Source organism: Scomber scombrus, chromosome 16, assembly GCF_963691925.1.
Source record: "Scomber scombrus chromosome 16, fScoSco1.1, whole genome shotgun sequence".
In the NCBI taxonomy this organism is placed as follows: domain Eukaryota; kingdom Metazoa; phylum Chordata; class Actinopteri; order Scombriformes; family Scombridae; genus Scomber; species Scomber scombrus.
This window is the reverse complement of record NC_084985.1, coordinates 16,804,178-16,823,730: the sequence shown is the minus strand read 5'-3', so window position 1 is coordinate 16,823,730 and position 19,553 is coordinate 16,804,178. Positions and strand designations below refer to the sequence as shown.

Below are 19,553 nucleotides of genomic sequence, written 5' to 3'. Positions count from 1 at the left end.
CCCAACTGTCTGAGAACACGCCGCAACAAGCTTCGCACACTTGTCATGTTCCTTCTCGCTCCCCAGCCAACAACCGCAAATGACTATCTCGGAGGCACGCACACGTACACGCCTACGACCACACATACGTTACGCATAGACGCATATCAGTGCAATTAAAGTCACATAATGACACACACAGGGATGCGAAAATGTAGATACGCGGATATGAAGCCACGTGCCTGAGGAGCGTAAGCTAGGTCTGTGCAGATCAAACTGTTCACAGATGAATAGATGTTGTGCTTCTGTCTGAGTTTCACTGCACACAGCTTCCTCTAGCAGAGCTCTCACGTACGTCATTAGAAGGGAGTAAACATGCCAGGTTGTGTTCGTACCAGTCACATCCAGCCGTCACTCAAGTCTAGTTGAGCTTCCCTCCTCCTCCTTCGCCTCCCAAAATCCTCTTTTCTCTACACCCCCTCACATCAAATCTATTCCTCTCTCCTCTCCTGTGCTTCAACCACATTGTTCCCATTTTTCTGTCTCACTACAATTTCACCATTGTTCAGCCTCAGCCTTAATTATTTAGGTGTGCTCCCATACAGAGTGTCAGATCAGATGTATTTTAACTACTGTAAATTCACACACATTTGTGTTTATTCTTAACATATCCGAATTAGTGAAAAACAATCCAGGGACCTTTTCGATATATACTTCCGTTGAACGTGTGGGTTATGATGTGAGTCAATGTGATGGAGTCAATGCGTAAATAAATCATAATTTCCTTGGTGAGTTGAGCGCGATCTAAGCATTGAAGATATTCGGTCTCCAGTGTCTAACCAGCTGTGTTAATATTTCAATTACCTTCATGAATCAATAAATTAAACAGGCACTAACATTATTCAGTAATGCAGTAATATGCGACAAGACATCTCTGCCATCTCTTCTTTTCTAGTATGTTCAGACTGGAGAGGCATAACTCCACAGTGATTTGGGAGATATGGATGGGAAATTTCTCTCTAGATCAGTACTTTTGTCACTCTGTATGATTAGAAAACAAATTTAGATTTGTGGAGGTGTAAACTCATTAAAAACCTGATGCAACAGAAACATTTTCTTTTCTGAAGCAATGATCATCAAAATTTCATGTATTACTAATATTCTTATTGCCTGCATCGTCACTGTTTTTAAACACTGCCAAGGGTCACATCTGAGCTCAGGGAAACTGTGACTGGTCAATAAAATTCTGTCAATTAAAAAAATTATTTAAAAAAATTCAGTCGATAGATTTGTATAAAAAGCTTGAGTGAGCAGAAGCTTTTGGATTGGGACAGTTTTATGGGATTTTGACTTGATTTAAAACCAGGATTATCTTGATGACAAAGTTTCCTCAAAGCACCCAAATCTTAAAGCATCGCTGGTAGATTAGCTTTTTTTATCACGAGCTGATCAACTCAATGGTGCCATGTTCTGTTTGTGAGCCTCCTCTCCAGGATTCCTCCTCATTCTCCCTTCTTATTCTTGCAGCTTGCAAGGCTTTTGCCATCTGTCACAGCTTATTCTTATCGTCAGAGACTAGCAGACCTTTCTTTTTCAGACGCAGCTGACATTTATATTTGCCCTCTTTCAATGGAAGAAGACCCCCCCCCATGACCCCACGGTCCCCTTGCCATGGTTGTCACACATTCTGCCTTGAGGAATAAGCGAGCTAACACTGAAGCCCCTATCGATGCAAGCCACTGACAGCGTGAGTGGGGGATGTGAACATGGAGAAATATTTTGGACAATGATTTTTTTTCTCCTTAGCATTTCTTTAATTTAATTTGCCCCTTTAAAAAGCAGTTGTTCCTGCTTTCTTTATTAATTATAAGTGCCACAGTCAGGGTGTAAACACACTTAAGTACAAAATAAATAATTAAATAAATGATTAAAATGAAGTCCTGCTGCCACTTTTTTCACCCCATTAAAAAAAACAACTGTCAGCTTTTCATCCCCACTGGTCTCGGTTACATATTTGTTCACATTGTGAAAATAGCTAATATTGAAATATATAAAATCACAACATCTTGCCAGCAGAAATCTCCAACTAGAGAGATTAATAGGAAAAGCCAGTGAAAGAAGCTAAATAATTGCATATTTTAGGAAACACACAGAACGAGACGGGATGCTGCATACAATAACCTCGTCCTGAAAATGTGATTCCAGTGAGCTGAAGGAACCGGCATGAAGGCCTTCTAGAAATCAATAGACGCTCCCCTTTGTGTGAGAGCAAGTCAACAGTGCAGAGTACAGCACAAAGTCGGGGTATACAGATAATATTTATGTAGAGGGCGGCTGCCAATAACCACCAGGGATCATGTATAATTCTGATTCATACTTCTTAAAAGCAGTGATCAAATACATACGAAGTATGTACATTTATTAAAGAATACATCCAGCAACAGGTCAGCATTGGAGAATTGTTTAGTATGCCAACTTTTTTATTCAATTATTAATGCACATAACCTTGGGATTGTCTGTCTTATTCTTTTTTAAGTTCAGAGGATGTCTCTGAACGTACAAAAACACACACTCATCCATTCACGTCTGCATACCTTTGCGTGTGTCTGAATGTGAGGTTCTGTGATCACAGCAGCAGCGTCACACGGGACAGATCATGTGCATCCATGTCATTAGTCCTGTTTACGTTAATCCAGTCAACGGCAGCCACGATGGATGTCTCCGGTACATACAATTAGCAGGTTTACCAACCTAATGAATAAATGCACAACGTGTGCACAGCGCAACTCTAATTGATGTCCCCTTTACACACAATTTACATACATTAGAAGACACTGCATCGCCAAAGGACCCTTTACACATTCGTCTGCCGAGGCCGAAAGGTGGAAACAAAATTACACAGATGCATCCATGTAAAAATACATTTTAGCCTCGTTTCTGTTTTTTCTTTCTTTTTTTTTTTTCATTATGGTTTTATTGGCTATGCTAATTGCTAATGTTCCACTAAAAGACTAATAAGGGTAGTAATTAGTGTAACATGGACTGTAGCTCCATGTAGACAAGAGTTGGTTTCCCTTTTAAAGAGCATGTAAAATGGAACTGAAATCTCTGTCATGGAGGCGACGTTTAACATTTGTGTTGTTTGGCAGATAGCTTCACACTCTAAAACTACTGCAACACCAAAAAATGTCACAGTTGGAGGTCTTTCATTGGAGTCCTTTCTGTCAGATAGAGAACGGCTTGCCTGACATTACGCTGGCCAATAGATGGCTTGTTTACAGTTTGCATCAGCATAGGGGTTGTGATAGCTCTGTCTATGTGAATATGAATGTTGATATGAATACGCCTAAGGAGCATTGTTCTCTATCCGTCCAGATGGCCCTTGGAATTATCTGCTTTACATGGGATAATGAAATCTCACTCACTATCCAACTGCTTTCTATTGAATTAACGTGATAGGCATCCTTCCTTCTCACAGCTTGTAGTGTCATCAGCCCAACCAGCGCTCCCCGTTCATTGGGCGCATCAATCACAGACAACTGAGGTGATAAAAGCTTACAAATGCCCAATAACCATCACAGTACGAAAAGCATGAATGATACATGGCAGGGGCGTTCTTGCCATACAGTAAAAGGGGGTCTCCGCCTAAACATGGGCTGCCATTGTAGAGACAAATTGCCTGTCATTCTCATCGCAACAACAGCTCAATATACTGTATACATTACCTTGGAGATTTAATTGCTTTATCTATCTTGTAAAGTGCGTTGAATTGGCTGAATATGGCTGGTGACGCTCAGTCCCCAGATGGTCTTTTACCTTGGAATTTCAAACATAATGAAAGGGTTTAATAAAAAATGGCCGGGGAGGGAAGTGGTGGCCAGCACCTCTTGGCAGGAGTGTTGAAAACCCATGAGTTCATTGCTCAAGCATCCCATTGTGGCCATGAAATGTCACATTATGGAAAAGATGTGAGGCAAAAAAAAAAAAAATGAAAATGGGATGTAATGAAAAGACTATTTAAAATATGATTTAACTGATAGTATCTAAGTCATCAAACTCAGGTACAGTTGGATCCATATTGGCTGCCCATTTTTAAGAAGCAGGAAAAGGCATCAATTGTTCTTGGATGTTTCCCAAAAGGAAGAATAAAACAGGCATTCTGCCATCACCCTGTTTTTAGCCATGAAATCAATACACAGTTTGGCTACATGAACAGAGGAGCAGCTTTCTGGCAAAGATGGTTGTGCATTTGGACGGAGGCAAGAAATCAGTGTGGAAGTAAGAGCATCTAATCATGTAAATAGTGTTATCACCAGATATGACTGTCTGAGATGAGGATTATTAGATTATACTAAGTATATCCCCTCAGTCTATATTCAACATGTCAATTACAATCAAACATTTCCTGATTTCATATTTTTAGAACTCTTTGGAAATCAATGCGAAAGAAATTGATGTTAATGTCTTGTAAATGTTTTGATGTTCAAAAATCAGACAAAACTAACTACATTTTATATTTCAAACATTGAAGTCTCTCTGTGGTGAACAAGTCCTCTTGAGGCATCAAAACAAGTTCATGTCTAATGGTGAAATTAACTGTAACATAAACCATCAGTGCTCCAGTGTTTTAAGTCAAAATGAAGCAACTTAACTGTAAGAAAATTAAAAAAAACAAAACAAGATGTACAAAAAGCTAACATAAGTGATAATTCACAAATGTTTGCTACCAAATTACTAATTGCATCTATCCAAAAAGGTTTTCACATGTTTACACATTTGGTGTCCTTAGATAGTTTGGATGAGACAGTCGACATGCCACAGAATATTTCATGATCACACTGATCATCTATAAAAGGAACCTCAATTATTAAGGCTGGCAGGCCTTAATACACTATAATAATTTTAAAAAAGTCCTCTCCTACTAAAATAAGTAGTTAGTTTGACCTATTTAAATATTTTCATTATTCAAAAATCCTCAATGTTTAATACATGTTTTGACATACGGAGGCCGCCATTACAGTACGTGCGCAATGAATTCTGGGTTGGTGACGTAAAATGGTTGCAAAAAGAGGCAACTGTGCTGCTTTTGGTTGTCCAGTCAAAAGGAAACAAGGGAAGTGATGTAAGTCTTCACAGCTTTCCTAGCAATAAGAAGAGGAGAAATGCTTGTAGACAAATGCAACTTCCCAAAGACCCACAACTGTGTTCTAGCCACTTCAGTTCTCATGCATTTGATGCATTAAGTGACCACAGCAGTTAAAAGAGCCAACGGGTATCGCTGGTTATAAGCGTATGTCAAAGACAGGTGACGCTGGATGCTTTCCTGTTAGGATGTAACAATAAACAACCCACTCCTGCACTTACAGCCTCTGAAGATGAACCATCAGACACGACCAGGATAAACACGGAGGAAGGTTTTATCTTTGACTTGGCAATCTGCAAGTGTACAGTGTTCTCCAAGTAAGACTGATGCAGTTTGATCATACAACAATAGTTTGATCTAAATGTTTACCTTGAACAGCTACCGACAGAAAGCGGAAGTCTTTACAACACACATTATCCCTCCTGGTTAGCACAGACAAGCAGTTGCTGCAAAGACACCAATGATTTTGTCCCCATTCTAACCTCCTCACCTCTCCAATCATCCTCATTTTGATTTAAAATTGCAGTAATGTCTTCTGTGTTGTCCTCCTCGCTGACGTTGCGCTTGGGTTCGAATTGAAAAGGCTGAAAGGAGGACACATTTATCTTGCTGTATTGTTGACAGACAGGGACCAAAGAGCGTTGCAATCATTTGATGTCACTACCCAGACTGCACTGCACCGTAAACAAAAATTGCGACCTACAAGTGAAAGGGCATTTTCCAATTTTATGAAACATTAAGACCCCAGGAGTGTTTTTATATCAAATTCATATAGTTGATGACAACATTAATCTAATAAGGTCTACAAGTCTTGATAGTCGGGTGGCCTTTTAGGTGTCAGTCAGATTGCCACCCACAACATGCATTGGGTGTTCTTGGCATTGTAAATTATTTGTGACACGTGTCAAAAGAGTGAATATATTGCAAATATCAGTTCCCAGGCTGCAGATTTGTTGAAATGAGCCCAAGAGCCCCAGCTGACAGTGTTTTAATGACATGGCTGCTGGGTTGAAGGCCAAGTAGAAAACAAGAAATAAAGCTTTACAACCATTTGTTACTGGAGCATACAGGAAAGCTAGAAAAGTGTGGAGCTCTTAAGCCTGGATTAGTTTTCGAATGAAATACGCCTGCATCTATTGGTCTATTTATCCATCTGTTGATGCACTAACAACTGGACAACATTGCTCTTTTTTAGCCAAACCATGAGGATTTGGTCAAAACTACATCCAAGCATTTGGTGTGAGCTACTGAACAGCATCTGTAGCTTTCAGCTTTCTCACTAGAAATCAGAAACCTTTCTGGGACATTTTATAATTTAACACCAAATCTCACGCATTGTGTAAACCAGACTAGACATGATGTCAATGAAAAGAAAACTAACAAGTCTTGTTCAGCTGTTTCTTGCCTGGTCATCAGATCAGCAGCATCTCATTACTGTCCAACTGGCTCCATATTAAACCTTTTGGGAATAATCATGAGAGATAACGGTCCATCAAGGAAAACTAGGCCCTGTTTATGAGAGTGTTTCTATGTAGACATGTGCTTTTGTGTGCATATGTGCATTGGTGCATGGCAGGAAATGGACTAGTAAAAGGAGACAGCATGCCAACTCATAAGTGAACCTTCTCCTCCCCATAAAGAAGGCAATAAAAGGTTCCTGCCATACAGTAACAGTTCATTAGTCAGACAGACAGCCGCAGGTCCCTCCAATCAGGACCCCACCCCATCTATCAGCTGCAGTCTGAAGCAGACTGAGTAACGCTAACTCCTCTATACAGGCACTTCTCTATAGATTATAACACGGTTTGTTTAGAGGTGTATTAACCAAAGAGAAATGACTTCAGTACAACATGTAGAGCAGATGAGAACATTTATAGTGTAGCTACTTTTTATGTGATGGTGAGGATGTGGATGTGATTGTGATTGTAATGTGTGTGTATTTGTAGGTTGGGTTTGCAATGGGGTTGGGAATGCTTGCAACTAAATCCAACCTGCTCCTGCAAAACACAATTCCACTGATAAAACACAAAAAGCTGAATTTAATCTTTTTTGCTATTCATTTATCCAACTATCCACCCACAAAAAAACATCCACACACACACACACACACATAAAGATTAGGACTGAGCCATGGCAGATAGAGCTTGGTTGCAAATGATCTCTTATCATCATTGCACAGTCTTTTGTGATTGCATGTGGCATGATTGCCTGCTTTGGATGGGCATGACAGATGTGTATACCACTGTTATCATGCATGGGCACTTAGGGAGTATGGCAGGCAGTGTGAGTGTGTATGTGTGTATATGTGTGTAGGTTGCATCTGTGATTCTACTGTCTGTTGTTATCGCTCTTGGCACACAATGGGCTCACCAACTGCTTTCTGTTAACAGGACCCAGCAATCATGGATGGGGAAGTGGTAGCGACTATGAACAGGCAGCAAATGAACAAAGGTCTGGGAGTACTGGTGCAGAGAGCTGCAGTGTGCCACATGAACACACGCTGGGGCCCACATACTGGCAACAAATCACAATAGTTACACTTTCAGACAATCCTTGTACAATACAGTGCTCTCTTGGTCAGTTAAAGCTGGAAAATACTGGAAAGCATACAGAGGATTACAATGTTTGACGACCGCAAAATCTAAATGGCACACACCGAACGAGGGAAAGCAAAACGTGAACTGACAGTTTGTTTCCTCACAGCTGGATGAGCACAAAAGCATGAGATATTGCACAAGGAAGCTTTAATGTATTAAATCCAATAGTCTATTTCTGTAAAATAATAACTGTGAAGGCTGTGCTTCCGACAGGTGCTCCATGAAGGTCCTTATCTGTGTGATTGAAACCGTGTAATAGCTCCTTCACTTGAGCATCTCTTTCTAGAGAGAGAAACTGCACTGACAAATATCCCAAAAAGCAAACCTGTGCAAGAGACAAAAGGTAGCAACCATGCGGAGGTGTGTGACAGATGGAACTGCTCCCATTGTCTCCAGTTTGATTAATACAAATTATAAACAGACTCCAAACACACCAATATGTTCAAGATAATAAAATAAGTACAGTACAATAATTATGTAAGTGCAATAATTATGTAAGTGCATTCACTGTTGTGTAAACATTGGATTTTGTGTTGATGAGAAAATTAAGAATTTGCTGTTAAAGGTTCCAGAGGTTGTTGGTGAATGACAATTGCTCTTTCGTATGTATCAGGATGGGATCATAGGCCAATTTTGATGTGTATTATATTAGCTTAGAAAACAACCTAGATTCAATATAACTGTGTGCAAATTTGTGTCTAAATGGGCCACACTAGAAAAGGATTTCGACCAAATTGGCCTCCTGCACTTCTTTGAAGAATGACCCTGACTGGTGCAATTGTTTGCAACAGGATATGTACATGATGATCACAATCTGTTTTCATATTGTAAATGAACAGATAGCTATGCAGTCAAAACTAATGAAATAAGTAAATCCAAGAAAAGTGATCATTATGTTAAAATATGTTTAAAACATTTTTTTTTTCCAAAGCCAGCTTAGGTCAAGCAGCGCCCTGGTGCCCTCTGTTGACCAATCACAATGCGTTTTTACCTGTTGTTTCCACTGTGAGTGTTCGTGTGCATTTATGTGTAAGAGAAAGAAAGATCGCTGAGAAAAAACAAAGTGTGTGCAGGTGTAGGTGCATGTCATTGTGGTAAAGATAGAGATGAAGCAAGAAAGCCCATTATTCTTCTGTAGCATCTGCCTTAGTCCGCTCATCCCAGCTGTGGTCATGACAACCAACCTGCCCTCTGGGAACGAGTGTTTAGTGTCGTTGACCCCTGGGAACAGGATGAGCACATGCTAGTATCATGGTACTAGCATGCTAACAGAGTCACTGGCCCCCAGAGTCAAACACTGCCTGTGTGGACACATGCACGCACCAGCATAGAGTCACTTTCTCTTTATAGGTAATCAAACTCCATACATGTGTGTCCATGTGCACTGACACACCTCTTCCCAAGAAGCAGAAAACACTGGGCTCCTCTTTTTTTAGGGGGGGGGGGGCAAGAATGACACAAGCTTTCATGTAATTACAGGACTGACAAGGACAGGACTCTCTCCGCTTATTGCTCTGTGCTTGGCCCCCTTGAGAGCAACAGACAGGAACATGCACGCGGTATTTGTCCAATCTCTAATGACAACGGCACACCCTTTCCACGCTAATCCTTTCATTTCTGTTCACTCACGGAAGAGGGACGGGGGAGGCAGAGAGGTGTGCGAGGGGGGGTGGAGAGAGAAATGAAGAGTGAAAGGAGTAGACAGTGATGGAGCAAGAGGAGAGGGTAAAAATTTTAAAGATTACGGTATGATAATGGCTGATGAAGGTGATACTGAGTAGGAAACAAATCATCCTTTAAAAAGGTCATCTGGGGTAATAGAACCATGGTCAGGGTCTGCTTTGTTTAAAGGTGAAAAGTCAGCAACATCAAAGAAGGAGCAATATTGAACATTTGAATCCTATCACGCAGATACAACCTCTCTCTTCCTATATCTGTGTGCCTCTTTGACACATTTATACACAGCCTTTTAGTGATGGAAATTCTCCACGTTGAGCAGCAGGCACTTCTCTTGGGATTCGTAACCATAAGCACACAAATACATATTCTCCTGGATCTTGAAATGAGTTCACCAAGCAGGTTACAACATCATGAATATCATTCTGAAACCCTTTACCCACCAAAACTAAAACACTGAGAGAGTCATAATGCTCTCAACACATAATGGAAAAGAAAGAGTGATTTTTTCAATAGTTTGCAATGTAACAAGTTATAGCAGCAGATTAACATCCACTGTGGTAATTGTCTGTGCAAGTGGCTTGGCTAAGGATCAATGGCAGCTTTATAGATGCACAAGCAGCAGCAGCCCGACAGACTGACATAGTGTTGCACTCAACATGGCAGCAGCCATCTTGTCAGTTTCTTTCTGCAGCACTGAGTAAAGATGGGAGATTTTTCTCATGATCCCGGCTCTCGTCTACTGCTCCTTTAAAGTGGCATTCTCACAGTTTTTTGCTACTATTTTACATGCCTCACCTTCAGTCTCTCCACTCTACACCTCCCCCATCTTGCCCTGCCAAAGTCCCCGTGTTCTCCCCACCTCTTCATCCATTCTCCCACCCGGTTTCTACCTCTTGGCTCATTTCCCAGTGAGAGTCTCTCCCTCAGCACCACGGTATAGCCACGTGAATTGCAGAATAACTGTTTGTTTAATATTAATGAAAGCCAGCTGCCTGGTTCGCCACCTTTTGGAGTCATTGTGCATCGCAATGATAGTAGTCTTAGAGAAAAGAAAGAAAAAGATGAGAAGGGGGCATGCCGACAGATGTCTCATCACGGCATCTGTTGGGAAAACACAATAGGATGACACAAAGAAAGGGAGATTAAAATTTGACAATGACAAATTCATTTGAAACCTAATTGATTATCACAAGCTGAATTCATTAAAGCTTTTACTACATTAGCATGGCGCCTGGTTGCAATTAAGATTCAATGAATTCAGGGCAACGTATGTGGAGTTTTAGATACTGTATTAATCTTTCCAGGTAAGGTGCTCTCATCAAAGTGAAGTGAGAAACGATTAGTACTATTATATTAGTATTTTTAAATTATTTTTCTGTCATTTTGTAGGAAAGCTTGCATTTATCTTGGCACCATCCAGGAAATCTTCATTTAATTGGTGGTTCTTACAACAGTACAGTCCACTGACCACACCATGAATGAGTTCGGGCTGACAATAAGACACTAAACTGTATATTATTCACTTCAATGAGCTAACAACAAGCTAAATTAGATTTCTGAGGCAGAGTTAGCAATGCAGGAAAAACATGTCGACAGGCAAAAAGATGTGCAGTAATGTCAGTGAGATCCTGAACAACAGCATTTTGCTGTGTTGAATTTCACCAGGAGGCTCCAGTGATATTGCTTAATTCTTACAGTAACAATATCAGTGAGGGGTGATTGGGTCCATCTCAAAGAATCACATCCACCAGCCACTGAGTAACTCCACCCACACATAAAGCATAAAGACTATTTCCCATCCTTTCCAACCTCCAGCAGCACTCATGCACAAATGCACACGTTGACTGCTTTGCAAGCAACCAACGAGACTTGCTTAAGGTGCTTTTGAAATTGAATTCAGCCTCTGCCTCTCTCATGCGATTAGCCCTTGACTTGGTCAGCACATCAGGGCCTGCAGGGTGACTACACAGACAAGAGATAATGCCAAACAGTCTGTCTTGCTCTATCAAATTAGCAACATTCTCACACAAACAATGAGATTCTGTCAAACATACTGTAATCTACTCCAGGCAAATGCAAAGTGCTCTGTGGAGAAAGCCAGAAGGCTAATTTGTTTTTGTCACACTTGAACTGACCCACTGAATTTTTGCGCTCCGAACACCCGTATCATATCAAATAAAGAACTGTGTTATTAACATGTGAAAAAAGACGTTGCCCTGTGGTCAGTGTGCAGTAACGTACCAGAGAAGAAGAAGAGGCAAACCGGATTAATATCTTTTTTTAAGCCTAAAAGCAAACCTCTGGGAAGAACAGCAAAGAATGGTCAAAAGGTCAGGTCTGTTGTGGCTAACAAGTGTTGGTGGTCATCAGACGGACGCAACTAGTTTTGAATTCGACATTAGCAAGAATGCACAAAGCTCAGCTGTGTCTTCCTCCCTTTATTTCATTCAAAAATGAGCATAAGAAAGGCTTTTAAATCTTTGATCAAATCAGACCAGTAATGAAAGCCAACACAATTGAACACAGAATGAAAGAGATGTGTAAGGAAAGAAAAAACAGAAGCTGTATTGATGTATGGTAGAGGTTTTGATTGCTCTGTATACTTAGGGGGAGGATGAAAAAGATAATAATGTTGTACGAAGCACTCTGATGATGTGTGACTCCATTTTTTTTATTAGAACTGAACAACACTTGACATCTAACTGCTCAACTGACCACATTGTCCTGACCTCGGGCAGTGCTGCAGGGGTGCCAACTGAACAGCAGCCATGGCCATATTTGGGAGTATATGTGCTCAGTGTGCTCAGTGTGTGTGTGTGTGTGTGTGTGTGTGTGTGTGTGTGTGTGTGTGTGTGTGTGTGTGTGTGTGTGTGTGTGTGTGTGTGTGTGTGTCTGCAGTGGTATGTTTGAAGGTTGCAAGTGTACATACTGTGTGTCTGTATAGGTCTGTACATTTATGTGATATATTAAGTGTGTTCTTGGGTGTCACAGTTTCTATTATGAAGCCAGCTTCAGGGCACATAATAGCCTCTTTTATCAAGAAAGTTCATGTTTCAGGCTGTAACACTTGAGCCCTCCAGGCCACTGGAGGCCTGACTCAGACATAAGGTCAGCAATTAGTACTCAGATTTAGTAGCTTTATTAAACGGGGAGCACATGGTTCTCCATATTCGTATTAAACAGAGTGAAAAAAACATTAAATGATATAAACACGATACTCTCATGATGAGATCATTGATATAACAAGACAAAATCTTAAGCGCCTTTAACTGATCTAATGCACCTACCTCATTGCATGCAGTAATTGCTTTTTTTCATGAGGCCATTAAACAATGTAGCCTCAGAGAAACAAGGCAAATGGCATTGCATTATGATCCAATGAGAATTAAGAGGCTGGCCATTTCCTCTTCCTGCGCAGAAGATTATATAATCCTATTTCGGGATCTCCATCTCTTAGCCCTACACATCTCTTTCTCTCTCGCCTCTCTCTCTGATTCTCCCCTGAGATCCTGTTCGTTCTATGAGAAGGGCTGCTGCACATTGATCCCCACTATCTGTGTCGGGTCAGTGGATACAGCCACACTCAGCACTTTCTGTATGGCTGGAGAGTACGCGGGCTTTCACAGGCTGCTTTTCCCTACTCTCCCTGCATATTCACTCTCTCCCAGGAACGGTGACAAGCAATCTTTTTTTTGACCCCCCTCCATGGTCACCACTGCAGTGCTAAACATCAGTAAAAACTACTCTAGGACGCTTTGTTCTAAATTGAACACATAAATGACTTAAACTATAAACAAATGATACTTCCCTGAAAAAAAATCCTTAAAGCTAAAAAGACCAACAGCACTGAACCAGCTCACTTTGACTTAAGACCTATGCTTAGCAGCACCCTGACCTCCATTATGTTAATGCCTTTTCACTGAAAACCTAACTTCTTCTGACAAAATGACAGAGTGGCTTACATACGCTCAGGGGGGTGTTCTTCCTCCTGTGAACAAGTGTACTGTACGGTGGTTTCAGGCTTGCCGACATGTTCACCAATGTGACATGTTGCATCTATTCCTCAAAGGACAGAACAGGAAGCAGCTTATATCTGTGTGCAGTATCTCTTGAACACACAGGTCATTGCTAACATAGTCTCAGGAGGCCCATAGCTTTGCATGGATGGGCAGTCATATACTATCTGCATACTGTATCTGGTGCACTGTACAAGGGTGAGATCCCTATCTCTGACGACAGACTCTGTGCCTTTGCGGTTGTATTGATTTGCCTTTTTAAAAATATATGTGTTCACTCTTCTGACTGCCAGAACATAGGAAACATGATACAAGGGAGCACATGCACTTAACAGTACAAAAATTAATTTAAGATTTCTTCCCAGAAGTGGGGTATTGCTCTCTTCTAAAGTGATGAAGAGAAGAAAAGATTCCAAGATGTGATATCAAATTGCTTGTCACAACGGATGCGACTATCCACCTCATGTCATCACAAATAATTTTCCTCATTTCATAACTGACAACAAAAGCATGGGGCTGCCACTTTTCTTCTGTAGTTAAATAACCATTCAAACATGGGAAAGTAATTAAAAAGCCAATCTGTAATGGTCTTATGGAAGTCAAAATTCACAGCGTACAAGTGAAATACGCTATGTAGTCCATCAGGAGGTCTTCGTAAACGGTACTGTCACCTAAGTGGAGGAAACTAGTAAGATGCTGAACAGATAATCATGACAGCAAACCATCTGAGACGTAATGTATGGAACATTTTTTTGGGATTTGGCTGTTGACGCTCCACAAATGAACAAAACTTTACAATTCTTCAACATATTTTCCATTTTATTTGTGTTGGTTGTGGTTAAATGAATTTAAACAAATGACTTCTGAGTTTTCATTCATTCATACTTGATTTTTTTTTTTAAAGTGACAGCCCTAATGAGCGAGGTAATAATAAATATCATATTCTTACCGGAGGCCTAATGAAAGGATTTAGATTTTTCTTCTTCTCTCCTCATTTCGCTCAATCTCTGACACATCAGTTCTGTGTCACAAATGCAGCTCAATTTTAGTCCCAAGATGAACAGACTCTGCCACATAAGAAATCCCACCACAGAGTCAAACTTCTACTGAACTAAAGTAACTGTGCAAAGGACTAGCATGCTTTAATGAGATTGAAAATATGTATGAATACACTTCACTGATATCCTAATCCACACGTTTTCATAAAATTGCATTAATTTTGGGGGTATGACAGCACCCTTTTCCTGTTGGATGTGGGAGGTTTGCCATAGCCTGAATTCGAAACTACCGCTCTTCAAAATACATTGTTAACTGTTCTGCTAAATAGTGATCTTTCCCTGAGTGGCTTCTCTCAAGGGCCTGTCACACATCCTATAAGCTGGTGAACTAGCGTAGCTTAGCCTTGAATGCTCTCGCTGCCCAAAGTCTCCCTTCCATCCTCTTCCAATGCTTCCTGTCCTCTCCAAAGCTTTGATCCTCTAAGCCTGCAGAGTTACAGTATCAGTCCTCGGTTACACTAAAACCCACACTCACACATCTAGAGCTGCAGTGGAGGACCAACTCCAGCTCCAGCAGTAAGCCTCCCAGTTGATATAATCCATCCTGCTTCTTTTCTACCTGCAATGCTCTGGTTTTAAAGCAAAGATGTATTCTCGTCTGCAACTGCTTTGGCCTGCTACAATGCCTGGACTGAAATGTCTTAGGAGTCCTGATCAGACTGGTTTCACACCAACCCGCATTAGATCCTCATCTACAGGCATCTCCACATCAGGACATCTGCTCTACTTCCAGTGACTTCTTCTTCAGTTCTCCAACTCTCTCAGTCTAGCTGCACATCCTCAACTCTCAGGCCTTTTACTGCGGGACACCCACTCCCCAGTGTCTCACCGTCCCCATCATCAGCACCACTACCCAGCTCCACAGCACCAGGGGATGGACTGGGCCTGCTCAGTCAACCCATGGCTTCACCGACAAGGGATAAAGGGATAAAGAGCCTCTGCTCAGGGACTGATTACTTACATCTGCCAGGCTAAATCCCAGTGCCCACACATACACACACACACACACACACACACACACACACACACACACACACACACACACACACACGTACAAACAACACACAAGCACACACTTGGTCTGCTGCAAGCTGCAACGAATGCACTGATGCATGCATTGTTTTCAGACATAAGCATGTGGTATGTGGAGAAGCTGTGTGCATGCATGCATGCGTGTGTGTGTGTGCGTGCGTGCATGTGTGCGTGCGTGTGTGTGTGTATGTGTGTGTGTGTGTGTGTGTGTTCAGCACTTTTATTCATGTGTAAGTAAAAGATTATATGGCAATAAACATATAATGAATACATGTAAGGTAAATTGTTAATAGCACAGCCATCTCCAAAATCCCATTATTGCTCTTATAAACATGTCAGTGGCTGCGAAACCAATATAGTCAACAATACAGCAATAAACCTGTCTCGGGCAAAGGTCTTACCCGCCTGTAAATGCTCATGAGTGTTGAGATACAACACCTCAGACTGCATAATATGATATGAACAAACAATAACAGTTTCTCACATCTTAAGAAGTTATTGAAATCATGTTTCTCCCACTAAAGTCTGTTTCTTTATTCTTCTCTGTAAATATATAATAGCTATATTCAGATGCAGTAATATATTGTCATTCACACTTCACAGCGCTCTTGGCACTCCCATGTTGACTTTAACCATGCCTAGCTGTGCCAGATGATATCCAATAGCTTGTAAATACACTCTAAGCTATTGTCAGGGAGCTGTTTTCTTCATAATTGAACACAGAGCTAACAAAATGCCTCTGTGCAATTTACCTAGTACAGTATAGAGCACATATCTATAAAAGTCTTTCAGTAATAGGACAATGAACATAGCGTTCACTATATATTTCGGCATATATCTGTGCATTGAGCAAAATCATGCATCTGCTACTGAGGGGAGAACTGAGGGTCTTAGTTGAGGCTTGGACTATTTTTACTTTGACATTTCCAAAAACAGGATCAGAGCCTGGATTTTCAGATGGTCTGTATACAAAACAAATGTCAAATGCCACGGGATTGGCAGTGACACAGTGTTATAGAGTTTAGCCTTTGACCACAAAGTCATCAAACACTGTCCTCACAAGTTCCCATTGATTGCTAGTATTAGAAAGCTGGCATCACTATCAGACATTCCCAGCGAGCGGATGTCAGGCTGGCCCACTGACCTCTTGCTTCCAGCTCATCTTTCTCTCTCGGGGGAATAGAATGAGAAAAAAATCATAGCTCTCATAAGAGCATATTAATCCCATGGTCTGAGCGCATGCTGCCTTTGAGGGTTTACCTCTGTCAACAGAGGTTTGTGTGCTCTTTCAACGGACACACCTGTGCATATCCTGTACAGTTCACTGAAAAAAGTGTTGGACAGGAGAGCAAAAAGAAACACTGCAATCTGTTTTTTGTTTTGTTCTGCAATCTAAGACACATATGATTTACAGTTTTAAGGAGACGGTTGAATTATATGTAGAAGAAGAACCCGAAAGAAATTATAAGTAGAGTAAACTAATCTAAAGTGAGATTAATTGCATTTATATTGAAGCTGAATTGTTAATCTCGTCTGTCAAACAATCACCTTCCTTATGATAGCATTGCAACTATATGATGCAGAAGATTTATTCCCCTCAATTGCATTGTGTCATGAAAAGCATGTAAATCACCAAAGCCTGGAAGGCCACTATAAGCACTGCTGACTGATTCAAATAATTAAAGTGTAAACAAATGACGCACAATACATTTCAAAGGTTTAGCAATGACAACACTTCAACACTTCTAAAACTAGAGAGTTGTTATTGTTATAAAATAAGAAGATCTTAGTTTTGAACTTGAATGCTGAAAGATTCAGCTCCTTTCATAAGTGCAGGGAGTCAGAAGAAATGGTACATCCAATTACCGCCATCTTCAGGCACCACGAGAATAAGCCCTTAATAGTCAAAAGATACAATGATTCGTGACTGAATATCTTTATAGCGCAAAGCCAGCTTAAGTCATGAACACATTTTATAAAGTGACAAATATAAAAAAAGACCGAACAAAAATTGATATCAATTAGTGTGCGATTAATGGCATTTGTATCACTCCGTCATTGTGTTTCATCTGGTAATTGCAGTAACCATTAGGACGTTCAATATAGTGTTGCTCTGGAGTGCCGGGGTGATGCAGTGCCATGATGTCAGGTTACATTTAAATGCACGGTCAACGACAGGCGACAGCTGAGAAACAGACGAAGCTGGGAAACGGGCATTAATGCCGTGCTGTCATTATGGGGGGGGAAGCGAAAGCAGTTGACTTTTGCGCAAGGAAAACACGCTCTCCAGTAACGAGTCTGCGCAGATAACAAACACCACTGATTCCAGCGTTTCCCCTTGGACGCACACTGTGTGGAGAGCTACGGGCCAGTGTGCGCGAGTCTCTCTCTCTCTCACACACACACACACACACACACACACACACACATACACACACACACACACACACACACACACACACATACACACGTGCACAGATATACAAACGCGCATGCACGCACACACAGGCACACACAAGCCATATACAACTGTTTTAAACACGCCAACCGGCAGCAGCTTAGTGGAGGGATTTAGTCATTTATGGTTACCTCGGTGTCATAGATTTTTGTGATGAGTGAGAACGAGTACTTCCTGGACTCCCGTATGTGCTGGATGGCCAACTGGACCGCGGGCTCGATCCCTTGGCTGATGCTGCTCATCAGGGCCGACTCGTTCATGGGCATAAGAACCATGATGGGCAAATTTTCCCCGTCCCTGGAGAACCAGCTGTTGTCCTGTCCATGTTTGGTGCGGTCGTTGCACACCTTGGCCACGGTAGGGTGAAATAGCAAAACAGAGAGGAGGAGGCATCCCGTCGGGAAGAGCATCTCCCAGCCGTTGCAGTCCCTCCGGGCTGGGGCCATGCTACCGTGCAGGGTGACCAAATGAGAACCCACCGTACCCTCACTGTTTGGGCATTGCAAATTCGGGCTCGTCCGGGATGTTCAGACGCTCGCCCGTCAAGGAAATCGAATATCAGAACAGAGCAGACACGAAAGCCGCAGCAGCCCCTGCAGTGGGCAAACTCGTTGTATGATTGGAAACTGAGACAATATTTCTACTCTATAACAGTGCCTCTGTAAAAAATATTCCAAGGGCGCTGAGATTTGCGTTGCAGAGAAAAAGCTATTGCCTCTCGGTGTCCGTCATCCAAACGATCTCCTGTCAAAACAGCCTTCTCATGCAACCCCCCTTTTACACCTTTAATTTCAACCACTTATCTGAGAAGAACAAGAATGTCCTTATGGATGCCCCGAAAAACATGAAGAAGACCACCGCAAGTGTAGACAGGAATCAATCACTCTTGTTGACAGTTGGTACGGATACAAATTCACCTCCGAAGTAAATTCCCAGCCAAGAGATGGTAACTCTTGGGCATCCCTGCCAAACGCAGTGCTGAAACTGACAAATAATGACACAACGAAGGGATGTGAGGATGGCGGACTAAAAACAAATAGAGTTGATGCTGAAAGCTTGACCGCAGAGGTCCGAGGGGGAGATGTCGAGAGAGTCTGTCTTGACAGCCTGTGGGACTGGGATGCTCATCTCCGATGGTGCGTCAGAAGAGCGCGGAGCCGTTGTTGCTGCTGCTGCTCACCGTGCGCGCAAGAGGGAGCAGTGAATGTGGAGGAGAGGAAACGAGGGAGGGGAGGAGGGGGAGGAGGAGAAGGAGGAGAGGGATACAACAGCCTGGTTGAAAGGCTGCATAGGCTTTATGCAGGGCAGACTCATCAGCGGCTTGACAGCCCAGGGTGATTTACTGGGCTTTTATGTTATAGGAGGCAGACGACGTTTCAGACATGCATAGAGCAGGCTAGTTAAAATATATAGGGCTGTATACATGTGTATAGCTTTGTTGTGTGGCACGTCAGGCAGCAGTCACATCAAAAACGAAAAACAATATTTTTAGAGAGCCGTTATAAATGTTTATCCTCGAGGATGGTAGGACTATTCCCACGGGCAGTCGTACCTGCCGAAGCATCCTTCAGCGTGATAATAGCCGGCTGT

The 19,553-nt window shown here is 41.8% G+C and overlaps 1 protein-coding gene across 1 annotated transcript in view; it reads right to left on the bottom strand.

Moving 5' to 3' along the window:
* Positions 1-18,409, bottom strand: part of gabbr2 (gamma-aminobutyric acid (GABA) B receptor, 2) — a 185,785-nt gene extending 167,376 nt beyond the window's left edge. The window contains exon 1 of the mRNA XM_062436593.1: positions 18,095-18,409. Coding sequence (XP_062292577.1) covers positions 18,095-18,409 — 315 coding nt within the window. The remainder of the gene's footprint in view (positions 1-18,094) is intronic.
* Between the last annotated feature and the right edge of the window lie 1,144 nt (positions 18,410-19,553).